Source organism: Gekko japonicus, unplaced genomic scaffold (genome assembly GCF_001447785.1).
Source record: "Gekko japonicus isolate JY-2015 unplaced genomic scaffold, Gekko_japonicus_V1.1 scaffold258, whole genome shotgun sequence".
In the NCBI taxonomy this organism is placed as follows: domain Eukaryota; kingdom Metazoa; phylum Chordata; class Lepidosauria; order Squamata; family Gekkonidae; genus Gekko; species Gekko japonicus.
The window spans coordinates 382549-403696 of record NW_015164190.1 but is presented as its reverse complement, the minus strand read 5'-3'; the positions used below and the strand labels follow the sequence as shown (position 1 = coordinate 403696).

Sequence of the window (21148 nt, the reverse complement as noted above, 5' to 3'; positions counted from 1 at the left end):
ACCCAAGCCCAAGAGCTACTAGAAAAGTTTTACAAATCCAGCAGGATTTACAACTCACTGGTGGTGGAGGTTTTTAACCACCCTCAGAAAAGCCATATAAAAATCTTTTAAAAAAACCAAACAGTGAACAAGACCCATTACTTCCACGTTTGGACCCTTCATCAATATTAATGTATTCAATCTAAGACTCACTGGGGAAGACAATAATGCCAGGAAAAGTTGAAAAGAGAAGGACCCAACATAAGATGTATTGACTCAATCAAGGAAGCTATGGCCCTCAGTCCGCAAGACCAGAAAAGGCTGTTAATGATAGGTCACTGGAGGTCATTCATTTACACGGTCCACATAAGTTGGGAGTGAGTTGGTAGCACTTAACACCCACATGCCCATACAAGACAGGGACACCCATTATTAGCTGACGAAAGAAGCCTCGCAAGGAGAGTGGCTTGAGTCTATGCCACTGCAGGGCACTTCTCCCATGTTTCTCTGTGTCTGTTCCCCGGCCTTCTTGCCCTACAGAAAGGCTAGGATACTGTTATGCTAGATTCAATGGTGACTGCAAAGGAACTAAGCTTCATGCCTTTTGAGAACATAAAATGAGAAGGTACACGTCAAGGCTCAGAAATCAAGCAGAATATGGTTAGGGCATCTGCCATTCCTCAGAGAACAACTCTAAGCCTGACCCCCACAATACCTCCCAAATCCCAAATCTGACTTTCTATCAATCTCTGACTTAATAAATGGGAACAATTATGTCAAGATTAAAAGACATCTAATGCTCCTCAACAATGCATGCTTAATGTATGACAGAGTTGTTGTGAAGGAAAGGGAGTTTAGAACTCACTGTAAAACACACTGGGCACTAAAAACTGCTAACAAGAACAATGCATGAAAGATCCTGTAATATGCCCAATTTATTTCAAGAGCAGATTTCTTTTTTCCTGGACTCAAAGAGAAACTGGATCTTGAATGCCAAATGCTGTGCCCTGCTGATTACATCCAGGGATGTGGGGTTGAGAGCAATGGAGGTTTAAGGCAATCGCAGGCTTATTCTTCAGTTTAAACATTTTCTCAGTACTACACAAAGCAACCGTTACATCAGGCAATTAAACAAGCCTCACACACATGTGCTGGCACCAAGCCAGTGAACAAGGATTTCCTTCCCCCATCCTGCTCACCTGCCAGCTGGGGTTACTAAACTTTTCCCTTGAAATAAAAATACTGTGGAATAATAAGCCACACCTGTTGAACATGGGGGGGAAAAATATCTGAAACGTCCTCCAGCTCCTTTCATCGTGGCCCCATGGAAAAGCCTTGATGGGTAACAGCAGTGTATGCTGTAGTGAAGGAAGGCCACCTCAGCTTTTCCCTTATAAACCCCAGTTTTCCAGGGTTTATAAAACCCGGCTGCAAAATGTAGCTCCAGGGCTGAAACACAGCACCAAAAAGGAATGATGAAGAGAAGGTTTTATTTGCCCCACGCATTCTTAATTAAAATTTGGCAAGTGATTGATCTAGAATGTCGGCTAATCACTTTGGGGAGTCTGAAAAATAACGAGTGTGGCCCACTTTGCAAAGTCGTTATATCTCACACCATGTCAGGAAGGAACAGTGCTTTGAGAAGAGGGTGGAGAAATGGCTTTGAAACCTGGAAGACTGAAATTTGCTGCCCAAGATAATCCAATCTCTTGGTCCATAAAGTACTTGGAGGCTTTGCCATTGAAGATAATCAGAGAGAAGAATAACAACAAAATGCCCTTGAGGTTACAAGCTGATCAGTGCCTTACCAAAGAGCAATCACCGTGTCAGAGGTGGGGAAACAAAGGCACACGCATCAAAGAAAGGAGATGACCACAAGATTCTGTAGGGGAAGAGTAAACGCATGTTCCTAACGCCTAAGCTATGCCATTCGCCCAGCCCTGCATCTGGAGGAAGATGGAGGGATGCAAGGGAAAGTTGCAACAATGTGAAAGCAAGGTAACAAGGCAACAATAGCAAGGGAATTTGATGCATTCATCATCCCAGAACCAATGTGACAAACAATCCAAATTCTGTAGCAGTTACTCATATCTCACAATAAATAATGCATGTCATCATGGATTTGCTCTGACTGCATGCAGCTATGGGACTTGGAATTTTTAGTAATTCAGATTCTTTGAGCAACAACCAGTACTTAAGAAGCTGCCTGCCTGAGTCTGGTATTGCCTACAGTGACAGTGGCTCTGCAGGGTCTCAGGGACATTTCCAGGCCAGTATCCTTTAAGGGGAGTAAACCTGGGACCTTTGGCTTGCAAAACATGTGCTCCAGCACTAAGCTATAAGCTTTCATTTAAAGCATCATGCCAAGAGTGGAGATACGAGTGACAATCATGTTAATGGGCAGAGAGACAAGACTATAGAGGCATGATGCCTACTAAGTAGTCCTGGAATTCCAACTGCGACATCCTAGAAACTCTTAAGTCTACCCCATGCATTTTTATATATATCTTAATAACCAGGATGGGTAAGAAAGCTTGATATATTAAAGAGTATAAACTGAGATTCTAGCAAACTCAAATTCTGCATCCAATATAGAGTATATTATGGAAGCAAATGGTTCTTCCAAAATCGAGTAAAATGATTAATCTTTGGAGCATGTGAAGAAATTCATTTTTTCTTTGGAGGTTTGAAATGAGCAAAACTTTCACTGAGTTTTAAAAGTTTTTTCCCCTGTCTGGGCAGAGAACAGACTGGGAGGAGGGAAGTCAATTCAATTGCTTTCCACACTTATCTCAGCCCACCTCCCTACAAATGCTAATAGATCTAGACAATGGGATGGTCAAACCCCTGCCCCCGAGCAGGGAACAGAGACTTCGAGGTGTTCAATACTAGAGAGACTTCAGGAAGGAATTTCTGAAGAATCTCCAGGAAAAGCTTCTCTGACCCAGCCTGACCTGGTCAGTGACTGGGGAAAAGAGAGAAGGAAGGTCTCTTTGGTGCTAAGTCCATGAGAGAAGACAGAACTCTTAACTGAGGTCTAGAGGAGGCAGCCATTAACCATGTGCTGGCCTGAAGAGCTGGAGGAAGCTGCAAGGTAATAAAAACTCTGTAGAGATCTGTAATATCCTAAACTAAGGAGCCTGTCCTATATTTTAACATCTGATAGGGCATGTATGGAGAGAGGGACAGAGGAATTGCGTTCTATCAATTTCTTTTGAATTCCTTGCTCAATCTGGTGCTGTGTTAAAATATGCTTGTGAACATTTTCTCTTTAATAAATACTTTATAACTTTGAAAGCTGGTAGTGGTTCTCTGTACCACATAGACCTCCACCGTATTGCTCACACTATTTTAAAAGGAGTGCTGGGGTAAGGCAGGCCGTTGGCGGCTATTCCTCCAGGGGTACAAAAGGCAGGAAACAGCTCCTGTGGTGACCAGGCACTGGGAAGTGGGAGACACAGAGGCAAAGCCTCAGAACTTAGAAGCTGGGAATCCTGACCCTCCCAGTGGGCAATTCCTACAAAAGTCAGGTGGTGGCGGCAGCGGGTTACTGGAGAGAAAAGCCTTTCCAGGTGTTGGGTAAACCTTGGAGGGCAGGGTGGAACAGGGCCTGCAGGACCATTCTGCCACAGAGCAAAACAAAATAAATAGGAGAAAATACTACAGAATAAGGGTTTTGGCAGAGGCTTTCCTGATATTCTGGAATGCTCTAAGTCAACAGGTAGAAACAATAGGGCTTCTCAGAGCAGATGTGAACCAAAGGGCAGCATAAAAGGATCCAGCAATCTTTGTTGTTGTTCTCTGACATCAAGTCACAGCTGACTTATGGCAACCCCATGGGGTTTTCAAGGCAAGAGACATTTAGAGGGGGTTTGCAATTTCCTACCTCCACATCATGACCCTGGTATTCCTTGGGAGATCTCCCATCCAAATACTTGTTGTTAGTCATTCAGTCGTGCCCAACTCTTGGCGATTCTATGTCTGGTTTTATGCACTCCAATACTTGCTTGTCTGTCACTTTTGCTGTCCAAGGAATGCGCAGGAGCCCTCTCCAGCACTACAGCTCCAATGAGTCAATTTTTCTTCTGTCTTGCTTCTTCATGGTCCAACTTTCGCAGCCATAGGTTGCTATGGGGAACACAATAGCACAGACTAATCTGCATTTGGTTGCTAGGCTGATGCCCTTGCTCTTCCATATTTGATTCATGCTCATCATTGCTGTGCAACCCAGCATGATTCGATGTTTTATTTCTGGACTGCAATCGCCATTTTGGTTGATCCGAGATCTTAAGAAAGTTAATTCTTCCACACATTCCATCTCTTCATTGTCAGCTGTTATTTTGACGTTTCTCTTCTTCTCAGTGGCCATGAACTTGGTCTTTTTGATGTTTAGAAAGAGGCAAACTTCTCACTTTCTTCTTTGGTTTTCTTGATCAGGTATTCCAGGACTTCTTTAGTTTCAGAGAAGATGGATGTGTTGTCAGCATATCAAAGATAGTTGATATTCCTTCCTCCAATCTTTACCTCTATTTTTGACTCTTCCAGCTCTAAGTTCCTCATGATTGTTTTGGCATACATGTTGAATAGGAAAGGTGGAAGAATGCAACCTTGTCATACTCTAGTCTCTATCTTGAACCAATCAGTATCTCCATATGGTGTTCGCACAGTGGCTTCCTGGTTTGTGTACAATGATTGTATCAACTTGACCAGATATGCTGGGACCCCCAGGTCTTGTAGGGCTCTCCACAGTTTGTCATGATCAACACAGTCAAAGGCTTTCTTATAATCGATGAAGCATAAGTAGAAAATCTTTTGATACTCATGAAATTTCTCCATGATCCAATGCAGATTTGCTATATGGTGGCGAGTGCCACACCCCCTTTGGAAGCCAGCTTGGACATCTGGTAATTCCCTTTCAATGGTGATGCCAGGCATTGCCAGGGCCAAGTCTGCTTAGCTTCTGATGGCTTGCATGACCAGTAGTCTTAAGCACACGTACACACATTTATGCAATAAAAACAACAAGTAAAACATCAACACTATTTAAAAACTTCTTATTTATATATTCGTATACATCTTTGCCTAGTGGTAGGCACTAGAGAAGCACTAGAGGAGCTCCAAATATCTAAGGCCTGTGGTGTGGTCTTTTTCACAAGCTTATGGCAGTTTGCCAGACTCTGAAAGCACGTTTACTTCACTAAGGTGATCACTGTAGGCTCTGCTCAAAGTGCTTCTGTCTTTAGCGATCAAGCTAAAGACAGCAATTGGGGATAAGGCATTCTTAGGAGTGGTACCCCTTTTCTGAATTACGTTCAGAAATATCAACTTGCAGCCTACACTTTTAAGTTACCAGCTGAATATATTGGATGTGCACAAGAAAGACTGCTGTATGTTGAGGGGCAACAGTTAATTTTTTGCCAGTGCCATGTTTGCCCTTTCCCACTTTCACCCTGGTGGACTATGGCTTGCCAAAGCCAATTCCCACTTAGCTATGCCCAGTGTTGTACTGCATAGCTGAACTCAGATAAGTAGTGTAAACAGGCAAGCTGCCTGGGTGAGACCGCTCCCAGAGACAGGTGCCTGACTCCTTGTTCATTTTGTTTTCAGAGCACAGCAATTAGCCAGTATAAAATCCCTAACCCCCCCTCCCCCCCAGCTCCTCAGACTCCGCTGACAGGTCTGGATCTGAGCAGAGATGCTGCAGCACATGCCCCTGGAGCCACACTCACATCTGTCAGGGGAGTCTCCAGAGAGCGGAAGGGATGTTGTAAGGGCTTCCTTTGCTTTTGCTGTATTTTGTAACCATTACCTTGCCTGTAACACCTAAATAATCATTAATAAATACCGTCTGGAGCACACATGATTTGTCTCAGTGGGGTCCAGGGGTCACCTGCTTTGGACCTCAGAGCACAGTCTGCCTGCTGCAGTCTCTGACAGTAAGGCAGTGGAGATCCTCATATTTAACCTTTTTTTTGCTTCTATGACTTTATGCTTTTCTGGCATTTTGTTGTTGGATTATTTATTGCTGTAATTTCTTTAACCAACACAGCTAAAATGTGAGTGAAAGATTGAAGGTCAAAGAAGACGGGGACGGCAAAGGATGAGATGGTTAGACAGTGTCATAGATGTAATGAACATGAAATTGAGCCAACTTCAGAGGACGGCAGAAGACAGGAAGGCCTGGCGTGATCTGGTCCATGGGGTCGCGAAGAGTCGGACTTGACTGTGCAACTGAACAACAACAAAATGCAGAAGGGGAAGAGGTTGTATTCTGCTGTGCTGTGGCAGCACTAGCAGGGCAATGATATAGTGTCTGCGCATGTGGAATCATCGTGGCTTGAGCATGACACGAAGGAATCAAGCAAGTGACCACATCATGCATGCATTCAGGCTCTCATAGATTCTGGGAAGGAGGGCTTCTGGGGTTTGGGGAATCTGGCTCTACTGCTACAACTTCATTCTACTATACCTGAGGAAGTACAGCTATACGCTTCCCCCTTTCCCTGCCTCAGCTTCCTCATCCAAAGGAGGAAAGAGCTAATATCTCTCTATGTCCCAAATCTCTATCATTTTAGTTTAGGAACACATTTGCTGTGGTTGAACTTGTCAGCTGCAACCAAATGGGAGCCAGTGGGGTCCAGCACACAGTATTAAACTGGGTCCAAGTCCCATCATGGCTATTGGATAGTCCTGTGCTTGCTCCTTCCCATATATATGTATCCCAACACATTTTTGGGGGGTGGGAATATAGTTGTTGCATTTTTTGATGTCAGTAAAGTTTCAGCTGTAGCTCCCCAGCTGTGACATGGGAAAAGTTATTGCAGGGAATGAAAAGAAATAAAGACAGTAAAGAACTTTTGACACTGAAAGTGTTATCATTAGCTGAAAACAGCCCATTTAGCACCAAGGATGTCAAAAGCTGAGGACAGGAGATGCATGGAATCTTGCAGGGTGACTCTTCAATGATTTCTGTGTGAGAGTGAACACTTGAGCTCAGCCAGATGCAAGCCCCCCCCAAAAAAGTGTAAGGCTATCATGACCACTTTGCTTTGGTTTCTTTCCTTGTACAAAAACGTCTAGCAATCATTTGTTCTGGTCATATAAAACACAGAAGGAAAAGCCTGATTTTTCCCTAATGGGGAATGAATGGCAGATCTCCAGAAGTGTTCAAACACATCAGGAAGCCCACTAACTCACCCCCCAACTACCATTAAGTGCACAAATTGTTTATAGCACAACACAAGAAATATGCTTCTCCCTTCACTGAGCCTATTTTTCCACGTGTGCCATACACTCAGCAGTCTCTGCATTTTCCTTGCCAAGAGGGAAGCCGGCTCTGCATCCGAGGAAAGGTAACGTGTGGCAATTACTAAATCCATTATCCTAGAGCTCCTCACTAGTTACACACACACACATGCAGACACAGTCTCTCTGTTGTGCTCAAAATATAAGGAGATACCCTTAATTAGAACAAGGCAGGTTGGTGAGCATGAAACACCCAGCCCAGCTGCCATGTGCCATTAAATTCATAAAGAGGAGGAGGGGGAGGGAAGGGCAGCCTTAACGAGATTACACACATTGACTTTGATCAAGACACAAAAGCACTAAGGCGTTCCAGGGTTTTTATTGCTGTCTTCGGGCTACATTTTAATGGTTACATTAGAAACATGTGAACATAGGCAGAGAGATTTTTTAAAAGAGAGTGAGAGAACAGCGCCTGCTTTGCAAAAGACCCTGCTTTAATAAATTGTGGGCTGTAGGGAGAAGGCGAGGGCTGGGGAACAGATGAGTGGCCGCTTATTAATTGCTTCCCTTGTGCAATTTCCAACTCGGAATGCTGTGTTTGGGTGAAACAGCTCCCCTCCCTGTCGCATGGTCATCGCCAGTGCAGGGATCATTCTCAGAACGCTACTTGGGCACCAAACTTGTTCCTCCCCTCACAGTTAATTTCAAATATACTTTCCCCTGTGGATGTATTATTGCCCAAATGGTTGATATTTTTTTTAAAATGTCGCATCTGCTGGCTGCTACTTTTTGAAGACACAGGTAAGCATACCTTTTTCTCACTCTTGGAACTTCATGCAAAGGTAATATAGGAATGATGTGTGCATCTGTTGCACAAGGAAGATGCCCAGTGCTAGGAAAAGCAGGCACATTTTGTTCATTTCCTGTCTTCTCTGGGAAACATTCACATATCACATTTGCATTTTTAGACTACCTTGAAAAACTGTTTGCAAGCCTACTTTCCACTCATAAGAAAGGCAGCGGCCCTCAGGCATTACCTCTGAAATCCTGGGGTGAGTGGCAGGACCACCGTGGGCTAAACTACACATTATATGGGAGATCTATGGCTTGGATCCACTGGAGCGTTTCCACAGATGGAAGGATTTCCATATGTGGAGTGTGATTTTTGTTCACCTTTACCCTTTCACTGCAGCTCCAAATGCTGCTCCTGGAGGAGGTTTTGGGTGGCGGTAGGAAGGGGGAGGTGAGGAAATCATGCTCTATAGGCCAGAACCCTTCCATCTGCAGAAACACTGTAGTGGATACAAGTATCTCCTCTTATAATTTTAATGTGAACGCATAACTGGTGGTGGTGGGAGAATTGGATCATGGCAGCAGTATGGGGAAGGGAACTGTAACACTCTCACACATACTGTTTTCTTGATAGCACCTGGCCAGGGGGAGGGGATTTCTCAGCCTTGGCAGAGAACGGTGGGGGGAAACACAGGCACCCATATCATACCTGTCTTCATTTTCTTACAGAGGCTAACAGCCCCGAGGGATTTCTCCTGGGCAAATGGGGTAAGGAAGCTTAAATCAACCCATTCTTGATTCCCCCCCATTGTTGTTTTTTAACATTAAAAACCTCTAACTTGTCTGAGTTCCAAGTGAACTGAATTGGACAATTAATGACCCCACACACTGTTTAGTACAATAGAAGGAAGAAATTCATAACTAGAAATCAGAGTTTGCAATACACATAAACTGATTTCAGAGGGCAACTGTTGTCCGCTATTAGATGGGGGATAGCCAGTTGAGGTATACCAGCAAGATCTTGTCCACAAAACATTTTTATCTGGCCCCAATTGCTCTTATTTTAATCAATACGTGGCAAATTTGTCACACTGTTTCACATGCGAGGAGAAAAAATATCTGCAAAAGCTGCAAGATGTAGCACATTCTAATCTTACATTTCATTGTGCGCTTTGTATGCACATGCCTTCACTGAAAGTTACATGGAGAAGCTGTAATATTATGTGCATTTCACATAAACTTTTTGTACTGCTGTCTTGGGTCCACTGCTGAAAGGCAAAAGAGCACGGCTGAACTGCATCTTGGGGGATTCTTTAGGGAAATATATAGGTTCTTCACTCTAACACCCTTCTCAATATATAACAATGAAAATGAAATGGAGTAAGCCCCGTAATGGTGGGGTCTTGTAAGGACCGCGTAGTGCTGACTTTATTATAATGATCTTGACAACTGGTCAAGGTATGGGCTATTCAGTAAAATGTACATTCAGCCTCCAAAGCCAGACTCTGGAAAATGGAGACGCCCACAAGAATACACTGTTTCTGACTTCAGATTGCACCCAGGACCTCTGTGAAATTGGCACTGTAGACAGCTTGATCATCTTCCTGTTTTTTACACTATGTACATACAGTCAATGAAAGCAACAGGGTACCATGGATACTGCCTAAAGAAAATGCACACTATGGCTGCCCCGGGGGGCGGGGGGGGGGGGGGGGGGGATGTAGCAACACTTTTATTCTCTGGAGTTTAATTCCAAGCCACTCATATTGCTCCTTTTAAACTGGCAGTCTTGTTCTTTCACTTTTTATGCTACTCACAATGTATACATAACCATGAGAAGCATATCAGACGTTTAAAATAACCAAGCACACTATCAGTCTTGAACAAATATTTTTAAAACATTAATTACAAATCATTTATTCCCATTAAGCCTTCCTTGAAAATGTTAGCTCCAAATGCTAGCCTCTAGTTATTTAAACTTATAGTTTTTCCAGAATACACAAAATGTACTTTAAAAGCTTGCATTAGGGACATTTCATCAAGCCATTAAAGAAGACAGCACATGTTCTATAACTCTCTAATTGAACTTTCTCAGCAATATAACAACAAAAGAGGCAAAAATCCCAAAGTAAAAAAAAAAAAGTAGGACATCCACTGAGCGCTTCCCCAGAGTAAACATTTACTTGCAGGTAGACCTGCAAGGTCCTTGAAGAGATGGGAGTACCAGACCACCTCACATGTCTCGAGAAACCTGTATAAGGGCCAAGAAGCGACAGTTAGAACCGGATATGGAACAACTGATTGGTTTCGCATAGGAAAAGGAGTACGACAAGGATGTATATTGTCGCCTTGCTTATTTAATATATATGCAGAGCATGCGAAATGCTGGCCTAGATGAATCACAAGCGGGAATTAAGATTGCTGGGGAAAAGATCAACAACCTCAGATATGCAGACGATACCACTCTGATGGCAGAAAGTGAAGAGGACCTAAAGAGCCTCTTGCTCAAAGTGAAAGAGGAGAGCACAAAAGTGGGCTTGAAGCTCAACATCAAAAAAACTAAGATCATGGCATCCGGCCCCATCACTCCTTGGCAAATAGAAGGGGAAGTCGTGGAAGTAGTGACAGACTTCACGTTCCTGGGATCCCAGATCACCGCAGACTGTGACAGCAGTCATGAAATTAAAAGACGCCTGCTCCTTGGGAGGAAAGCGATGGCGAACCTAAACAGCATGATAAAAAGTAGAGACATCACCCTGCCAACAAAAGTCCGCATGGTCAAAGCAATGGTATTCCCAGTAGTCATGTATGGCTGTGAGAGTTGGACTATAAGGAAGGCCGAGCGCCGAAGAATAGATTCTTTTGAACTATGGTGCTGGAGGAGACTCTTGAGAGTCCCTTGGACTGCAAGAAGAACAAATCAGTCAATCCTCAAAGAAATCAACCCTGACTGTTCCCTGGAAGGCCAGATAATGAAACTGAAGCTCAAATACTTTGGCCACCAAATGAGAAGGGAGCACTCACTGGAGAAGACCCTGATGCTGGGAAAGATTGAAGGTCAAAGAAGACGGAGACGGCAAAGGTTGAGATGGTTAGACAGTGTCATCGATGCAACGAACATGAAGTTGAGCAAACTTCAGAGGACGGTGGAAGACCGGAAGGCCTGGCGGGAGCTGGTCCATGGGGTCGCAAAGAGTCGGACTCGACTGTGCGACTGAACAACAACAACAAAGACCTGCATTCTAGGCATTTACATTCTAAGAAAACTGTTAGATGCTCAGAGAGCAAAGCCATCTTTGTACATGTATCGTTCCCCTGCAGGCACAGCTGAGGCTCAAAACACATTATGATCCTTTAATAAATATTGCACCATTAGAGCTTTGCTTTTTTGTTGTTGTTCTTACTTATGTTACTTTCTGAGAAATACAGAGCATTTGGATGAGGAACTGGTTGAAGAAAGTTTGAATGTGCTTGTGAGCACATGGATTATATTCACTACGAAACATTTAACAGGGCTGCAAATACAACACAATATGTTACTTTTGCAGATCTCTTCTCATGTTACTTTCCCTTATGTGCAGATCCATCTATGGAAGCATCCAAAGACATTGATTTTAGTAATTTGAGAACAGTCAGACATACACTTAGCTGATGAAATTCTAGTTAGTCTGCAAACATGTATGAGAATATTTGCATAATATAAGGACGCACATCCTTTGTTTTTTCCTCACTATGCATCTGAAAAGAAGAGATAGATTCACATTCTTTGCACACACGCACACACAATCTCTTGCCCTCCTCCCCATCTTCCACCAATCTCTTGCACTCTTCCCCATCCTCCATGGCAACTTCAGATTCTTCTACATCCTTGCTCTCCAGAGTCCCTGAAACTAGGGACCATATTTGGGAATAAAATATTATGAACCCCCATGCAAGAAGCCAAGAGCCTCACCAAAGTCCTCAGCCAGCATTCCTCACAGTGCACGTGCCAGCACTGAATCGAGGTCAGGGGCATCGTGTATGAGTCCTGTAAAGAGAAAGTGGAACAGTCCCATCACATTCTGTTCTAAATGTTCGGGATACCCCCCACTGGATGCTGAGACCTGGGAAGTAGGGTGCAGAGTCAATACCACTTTACATTTAGACCACAGTTTACAGGAACTTAAATTCTCACACACTTCTGGGGCTTCCCCTGTACAATGGCAAGACATGAAACAGAAGACATGAATGACAGCGAATGTAGTATCAAGACCGTACAACCAAAAGGTAGAACAGCAGGGTTACTTGGAGACTTCTGTTGCCACCATCTGTAGACCCGCAGCTGAGACCAGCAGGGCAAAAAAAGTCAGTAGGTCTTGTGGCTGCTGCTGCAACAGACTATTAGCCTTTCCTTGAACAGCTTGATTTTATACTGCAACTCCCAGAGGCTCTCTTTTTGTCAACTGCTACTAGCAAGCTTTCTTGCAGGATAATCTTTACTGGAATACCAGCCAGTAGGCAAACAAGGATAACATGTTACTCTGTGAGACTAATATATGGTTTTCATGGCCAAAGAAAAGAAATGAAACCTATGGGTCTGTCCAGGGCTTTTTTTTTTTTTTGCAAGTAGCAAGAGTAACCTCACCTTTAAATAAGCTCACATTAGCTCTAGTTGTGCAGGAGTAATATGACAACTGGACAAATAGAGAACTAATACGGGGGGAGAGGGGTAGCCTTTTGCAAAATATAAGCCGCATGGGAAGGGAAGTATTTACCCTTCAGAAGAAAAAAGTAAGTTAAGGCATGAGAACTGGAGGATTATTGTTTTAGGGAAAAGAGTAAACTTGCATTTCCCTCATTATTTTAAGGGTCTACATGTAAGAAAATTATCTTTTGTTAGGGCTTTAAAGAACATTAAAGCTGGGGGGGGGGGAGAACATTTTCACTGTGATCATTATTTGCCCTTTGAATACAACCAAGGCGATTTTCCTGAAATGGAGGCACAGCCTGGAGGCAAAGTGATCTGCATGCCCTGCATCCCCCCCTCACTTCACTTGGAGTCTCAAAGCAGCTTACAAACCCTTTTCTCTTCCCCTCCCCACAATAGACGCCCTGTGAGATAGGTGGGGCAGAGAGCTCTTTAAAGAGCTGCTCTGACCAGAACTACGGCTTGCCCAAGGTCATCCAGCAGCTGTAAGTGGAGGAGTGGGGAATCAAACCCAGTTCTCCCACATTAGAGTCCGCGCACTTAACCACCACACCAAACTGGCTCTCTGAAAGAGCTACAAGTGTGTGAAAACTGTCAGCACAAGAGGAGCTGAGAAATGATGTAGATTCCAAGCCACTAGAGGGAGTTTCAGCACTTCAGTACATTAGCCACCAGAGGAAGGACACAGACAATTTTGAAATATCGGGGCTAATGGCTTGTACTTAAATCACATGGTAGGCCTTAGATCAGGTACTGACCTCCTTCTAGCATGTGTAGGGAGAAAGGAATACAGATGCAGGGAAATCTGCTGTGCTGTAAAGTACCCCAACAGAGTAGGCAAGTTGCCAATAAAACCTTATCTCAGCAACATGCACTGAAAGGGACTCTGGTTAACAGAAACTTGAGGCATCTCCCCAGAGTTCAGGGACATGGCTACTGTTTCCACACATAAAATATCAACTATGCCACTGTGCTACAGACAAGGAATAGCGAGAGTTATTTCCTTATTCATGACCACAACTGGCAAGCTACTCACCATGCAAATGAGACATTTATAGCGGTCCCCACGGGAGAGCTGCCTTTCTAACTCACGGACGCGAGCCTTTAGCGCTTCAAATGTTGTCACTGCTGAATCTTCTGTAATCCTACAATAGATGACAAGTCAGGGCTCGCCAAGTTCTTAGAAACATTCCATTGATTTCATTATGTGCCAAGTATGTATTAGGAGAAAACACCATGTTAGGAGAGTGCATCCTGGCTCTTGGTGAGAGGAAAAAAAGAGATCCAGTCAAGAAAACCTTAATTTTGCAAACTTGAGAATAGGCTGTAGAATGAACCACCTTTGGAAGGTTTGAAAACAAAGGCCAATGAGTCGGAAAACAAAGTTCAAAGTTTTTCTTAGATGGTCAGAAATATATTGCACAAGGGGTAAACCGCAGTACTGGTGGTGGTGGTGGTGGTGGGAATCCCTCTCCCTGTTTTAGCACCATTGCTTACGGGCCCAGTGCAGCTTCCAGCCTCTGCTACTGGGCCTGCAACAATCCCACCCCCACCCCCATCGCTGCTGACAATTAAGAGCCACCAAGGCTCCTGCCTCTCCCATCAACAACTGCAGCTGGCCCAGCACTGCTCCCAGTTTCAGCCCACTGTAAGCTTCTCCCCACCATTGCCACTGTCATGGCTCCCTTCCCCTTATTGCCGCAATGCTCGCTGGGCCCTGTCCCAGCCTCTGCTAACAGACCCCCTGTCGTCCTCATGGCTCCCAAACCTCCCCCCACCCATTACTGACAACTCCAGTAGGCCCAGTGCAGCTCTTGGCTTCATAAGAACATAAGCAGCTTCTCTCCCCCGTCACCGCTGCTGATACTGGGGCTACTTGTCGCTCCCCCTCCCCACCTGCCCACAACTGTTGCTGGACCTGGCATGCCTCCCAGCCTCTGCTACTAGGCTCCCTGCAGTTCCCCAAATGCCACAGTAATTGTTAGGGCTGCTACAGCTGTTGGGGCGGCTACAGCTAGTAGGACCCCCATCACTGTCATTGCCACTGCCTAAGAAGAGTTGGTTTTTATACCCCACTTTTCTCTACCTCAAGGAGTCTCAAAGCTGCTTACAGTCACCTTCCCTTCCTCTCCCCACAACAGGCACCTTCTGAGGTAGGTGGGGGCTGAGGGAGTTCTGAGAGAAACTGTGACTGGCCCAAGGACACGCAACAGGCTTCATCTGGAGGAGTGGGGAATCAGACCTGGTTCTCCAGATTACAGTCCACCATTCTTAACTACTATATCTTGCCAGCTCTGGCCTGACAGAAGTATGTGCATTGGCTGTGCACACGCAGATAATGCCTTTTTTTATTTAGGGGGAATTTAACCCCCCCCCCCATATGTTCTTTTTTTAGTTTTCAGATTTTTCTGCAAACCTGGGGGGTCCCCTAAATTTGCAGGAAAATCTGTTAAGTGTTAGTGCGGCCCCAATCCACAGACTTAGTTATCTGTGGATGGGGCCACATTTGAGAAACAGATTCTGGAGGGCAGCCTGGGGAGACAATGAGGTTGCATAGATTTCTGATTTCTGATTTGATCTGTGACTAGCAGTTGTGAAATTATGACAGCTTCATTTTCAAGGGGATTTTGCTAAAATGATGCCAAATCACCACAACTAGGGGGTCATATGTGTAACCACAGAGCTACACAGTGCACTGGGATAAGAGCTGAGGGAAACAATGGCAAAACCTTGATCAAGTCAAAACATTCCTCTGCTCACATAAAAATAAGCAGAGTATTGGTTTAAGGGGTTATACCTATAGGGTATACCTGTAAATAAGACAATTTGTACAGAGAAAGAACTTGGCTATCAGGATTAAAACCAGTGCAACATTTTGACACTGGAAAGAACAAAATGTGTATATGTAACTGCAAACTTGTCACCTACCAACACAGCACACAGTATCCAAGAAAGCCCCTCCTACAGTGGTCTGTGTATGCACATGTGGGTTTCTGTATGTTCATTCTCACTACTTCAATCCTTATTCAGACACTGTAAATTCTGTGCAAATCCAAGTCTTGCAATCAGAATGACTATAACCAGCAGAGATGTGACTATTTATGGAAAGCAAAGATTGTTGCTTCTTTAGTGCAATATATGATTTAACCCCCCACACCCACTGCATCATCAATAAAGAAAAAAGTGGTGTGAGAGATGATATGCATTTTGAGAAGGGTTAGCAGGTACCACCACAAAATGACTGCTATGGATGACCATACCTACATTTCTATTAAATGAAACATCGGGGGGAGGGGAATGAAAACTTGCAATTTTTGTACAGCAAAAAATAGCACAATTGCTTATTCTAGCTGATATTTATCCAACTGAAATAAATTGTGAGTGGCTTTAATTATCATTTTCAACTCTTTAGAGGACTGGAGAACTCAAACGGGAATTCCTCAAAGTAATGGCAGTGGCACTTCTGCTCACACAAGACCAATGTCTTTAAAGGAGCTGAAAAGTGCCTAGTATAAGAGAGATGGAAGACCAACACCACAACAAAGAAGAGAAGAAGAAGAAACAAGGTATAAGATCTAAGCCCAAAGTTTAATGGAACAAGTAAGTCCCTTGGGTACTTCAACAAGGATAGTAAAGGTAAAGGTTCCCTTGCTCGAAAGCCAGTCGAATCCGACTCTAGGGTTGCGGTGCTCATCTCCGTTTCAAAGCCGAAGAGCCAGCGCTGTCCGAAGACATTTCCGTGGTCATGTGGCCGGCATGACTAAACACCAAGGTGCACGGAACACTGTTACAACAAGGATACACGCTTGTAAAAAAGTCAGACTTCCCAGCTTGGTAGGACAATGGAGGCAATGGAAGAGCTACGTATCGATGGCAAAGAGGGCCAGAACGGACAGCATAGCACAGCTCAGTTTACCTCTTCAAGAAACTGAACAGTGTCTGAACCAGCTGCATTTGTCCCTGATACAACAGGTCAGCTGAGCACCACCTCTAAGCATAGTAAAGAGCACTACCACCCAACACTAACGGAGTTCGAGGAAGAAGAGGCAGGCAATGATAGAAAATGGTTTGTTTATAGGATTATAACAAGCTGACCCTTGCCGGCCAGTTTTGGAAACTCTTTCAGATGATTGTCCCTGTCCAGTAATAAACGAATGAATCAGAAGAGGAGGTTGAATAGAGGCATAAGCAATAACACTCACTGCCTGCCTGATACAATGGGCAATCAATAGTAGGGCTGTAGATCAGGGTGCTAGTTAGCTGGAAAATTACTGCATAGCTGTGTGCGTCACGCTGGAGGGATCCTGGACAATCAATGAGGGAGGTATTGATTTAGTTATTATCACTTCATATGCTCCAGACATTGTTAAATATACATTTATTAACAAGGCTGGGGGGCATGCAGAAAGCAGCAAGTCTGAGCAAGTGCAACCTCTCCTCCAGCTGAGTCAGCATGCCAAAACTCTTCATCCCTGTCCACATTAACAAGACCTTAAGTCAACAAAGTAAGGACTTCATGGGTGTAGGCCAACTGTTCCTGATCTCTTCCCCCTCATTATGTATGTAAGATTCTAGGAAGAGACTATCCTCCCCATCTCCACTGGGACCATTATCAATCAAAGCATTAGCAGTTCTGATGCCAGCTTTTGTGAGTGAAGTCGTTACAAGAGAGAAAACGTAAGAGTGACCTTATCATGTCCTATTAACAGGAGAAGGGGACAAGACTGGTTTCCCCATCTTAGTACAACGAAAAAGGAACAGATGCAAAATTTTAAAAAACCAGTGGGCCAGAATTTTACCTTGGGTGACATACCAGGTTCTATTAAGAAATACCTAGCACTAAGGTGGAATTATGTGCCTCTATCCCCCCCCCCCAAATCTAATGGATAGGGTACCATCTGTTGACTTTTTTGACTCTGCTTTTTTTCTTGCATAAAATGCCACACCTTTGAGCAGTCTAGATGGGACCATGGTCATGGCCAGAATGACCCTCTTGGCAAGGGTCTTGTTAGGAGTACAAGGTGTTTCAGGCTGCCTCAGGGCCAAACTAGATGTGACAGGGTCCTCATGTCTGCTATGGGGCCATCATTTTAAAGTGATTTAAAAATGCTGCAAGAACATGATTCTGATTCGTTCCCTGCCAGCACCTTTTCAAGCACTGAAATGCCCCTCCACCCAGCTGTTTTGGCACTTGAAAAAGTACACTGAGGGGAATGCAACAGCAGCCTCAGGATCAGGTCCCAGTGGCATTTTTAAATCACCTTAAAATGGCAGCAGAATCCCTATGGTGGACAAGAGGACGCTGTCATGTCTAATTTAGTTTTCAGTGGTGTATACACATCCTCAGTTTTGCTTCAGAAAATTCAGTGCATACTACTCTCAAAATTTATCTTTCCCTCCAATGTGTTTTTTCCCAACAGGATACAAATTTCCTTTCTCTTTATAAATAGTCACACTGTATATAACATTCCATAAATTTTTACAGCCCTCCTGTTTGTATGCAGGTTTGTAAAATGCATTTAGCTCTGATTAAATGCACCATCAATAAAATTTCATGGGATATTTCTGACACCTGATAACTTGACCTTCCCTCCTTTTCACATAGTCACTGTTTCTGTGTTCATGAGCGGAGAGTTTTAGACAACTTCAGGATTTGTCTTCAGTTATCTACTAATTCCTGCTCTTCCTCTCATAAGAAAAAAAGATAGACATCATTTATATCCACTAAGACACAAGACAGGTAGCCTAAAGCTCAATCAAATGAAAAACTGGCACATACAGAACAGACTTCTTCCTCACAAACAGAATAAGATTCAAAATGTGTAGATGAAACTTTTCTGGCTCCTTCCCATATCTATTCAGTGGTGTAAAATGAACAGTCACTTCCAGAATGACCCGAATAAGAATATGGGTGCATGACCCTGCAACATGCAATTAAGTCAATACTAATGGAACGTGCTAAGGAACAGTGAAGCACAGAGATGTATACTTAAGTGCCACACATACAGTCATATGATGTAGCAATCCCAAATACAAGCATACAGAAATTACTTTAGGTATATTATCTAATACAGCAAAACTATGATTCCAAATTTTCACAAGTGACACCTGAATTAGGCAGCATACAATATTTAGTGTGCAACCAAGACAGAAATAAGAGTTCTGCATGAACTAGTTATATGCCCCCAAATCCTCAGTTCAGGTACTACAGAACTAAGGTACAATGACAAAATGCCCCACTTATTTGCTGCTGTTCTAGGAGCTGGCTCACCCACAGCAGATGTAAGAATATCTTCCATTATGTACCTTTACCTCCTTGGAAAAGGATGGCTTGGGATCCTGTGAAGGAATGCTGCCTTTATTGAGGAACTGGCAAGGATGCTAATATATTGTACTCCAAGAGGAGTGTCCTCCCATTTTGATTAATGTATGTTTTTGTAGCACAAGATATTAAGAACCCTGTTCACCTGTAATTACAGTGGGTAGCTTATCTTGGCAACATGCCCTAGCTCTTGGTTGCCAAGTAATGAATAATGCAGCGTTCCGTGGCCTAATTTCCATGTTCTCAGCTGAAAATTTGGAAGATGTTGCATGCAAGTGTACGTGTCTGCAAAGCAGAGACCCTCTGAGTCACAAGTGCCTCTATTTTATACTTGCTTGCACAACTTGTTAATGCCACCAGCTGCTCGCCAAGTTTGGAGTTTCTGTTGACTAATTTAATCTTCAAGTAAAGCAAAAAGTGTTGTGTTGTTCTACCCTACAGAGGAATAATTCTTCTTACAGTTGCATGCTCTATCACAGTGGCATGGAAGGGAAGCTTATTGCTACAAGAAAGCATTCTAAGCTGCATTTAGTGAGGACCTGGGTAGAGATTCCCCAAGGGATTTCTCTAAAAAAGAATTCATTATGCTGCTTTCATGCCCCTCTCCCTCTGCTGACACACAGCCCAAGAATGTCTCTGCAGAAGCAGAGAGTGAATTCAGGAGCTGGCATTTGGCCTCCACTGCCTCCGGGACTTGCATGACTGGCCTGATCAAACGTAGACAGATGGCACCAACGATCAGTGAAAACAGTGCGAAGCCTCCCAGTCAGCACGATTAGAGGCATCTGTGGGGTTGTGGAGATCCATTAGCCACTGGGAAGGATTTGTAATTATTTATTTTAGAGTGAGGATAGAGAAAAGCTGCCCTTGCACCAAAACTCTAAATGCCTAATATGACTAATTGTGCATATTAAGGATAGCTGGGAAACCGCTCCATCCAGCTTGGCAACTAGCCACTGACCAGCATCACATATTTCAGCCGATAGGTGTGCATTTGCCTTGCCTCATAGGGATGCCACACTTACATTCATTGGAGAAGACATGCCCTGTACCCTTGGAAATTCAGTGAGCAAGGTAAGTAAAACAAATACAAGCAAAAGGTTCACAAAGCAGCAGGGTATTCTTGGAGAGGGAGAGGATAGTCTTGCTGATGTCTACCACTTTAACAAAGTTTGAAGGGCTACCTGAACTTCTGCCTTTGAATGATATATAGCGAGTGAGTACTTAGCCTCTAAAAAGTTAAAAGATTGAAGCAAGACAGTTCACAAATTAGCTCCTCTCCACCATCCTGATTCCTGTGGTTTTACAATCAGTGATGTCATAGCCACTACTGCATCGGAAGCACTGAATATTGCATTTTTCCAGTGATAAATGAGTGCTGAGAAATTTCCCCACAGTTGGTGAAGTACTTCCTTCAGGACAGACATCTGGATCCCATGCAACAGCTGAGTACCAACTGCAAAATTAATGCAAAGACCCTGAAATTATCTGGAAAGGCTCCAAGCTGGTCCCCCCCCCCAATACAACAGGGTAGGAAGAAAAGCTATTGTACGGTTGCTCTTTTGTATCTCAGGAGCTGTGCATTACAGACAACCCCTGAGAAATCTCTGCTTGTGGGAAAAGCCTGCTGAATTCTTAAAAAATGCACAGGCTGAGGAAGATCTCCAGTGGTCAGAAGCAGGGCCTGAGTGGTGTCCTGCATAGGTTCTTGCCTCTACCTGGGAGTACAAAATTAAAATACTGCAAATTAATAAAATGCAAGAAAAATCAGAATAGTATCTGTAAGTATTCTTACCATCTCTGTTCTAGTAGTTATCAGATGAAACTGTTAAAAACAAGGGACACACTAGAGCTACAGCAGTGCCTGTTCCATTGAGCAGCTGTGTTCTGAACCAAGGGGTATCAATTGTGGTTTTGATATGCTAGAATAAAGGGAGCTTGACAACTGTCTGCTGTGCAGAAACATAGCCTGGCTGCTAAAGTAAATAGAAACTTTCTAACATTGCATCTCATCAGGACCAAAGAGAACATGGGACCTACACTGTAATCTATACACTTCACATCATTTTGTATTAACAACAACTGACTGTGCATTTTGTGACAATCACAGAAACTTCTCCCAA

General features: G+C 43.7%; 1 protein-coding gene across 1 annotated transcript in view; it reads right to left on the bottom strand.

Moving 5' to 3' along the window:
• RNF220 (ring finger protein 220) overlaps window positions 1-21148 on the bottom strand; it is a 115029-nt gene that overhangs the window by 2593 nt on the left and 91288 nt on the right. Inside the window, exons 9-10 of the mRNA XM_015408288.1 lie at window positions 13740-13848; window positions 11969-12043 (exon numbers count right to left, since the gene is read on the bottom strand). Coding sequence (XP_015263774.1) covers window positions 11969-12043; window positions 13740-13848 — 184 coding nt within the window. The remainder of the gene's footprint in view (window positions 1-11968; window positions 12044-13739; window positions 13849-21148) is intronic.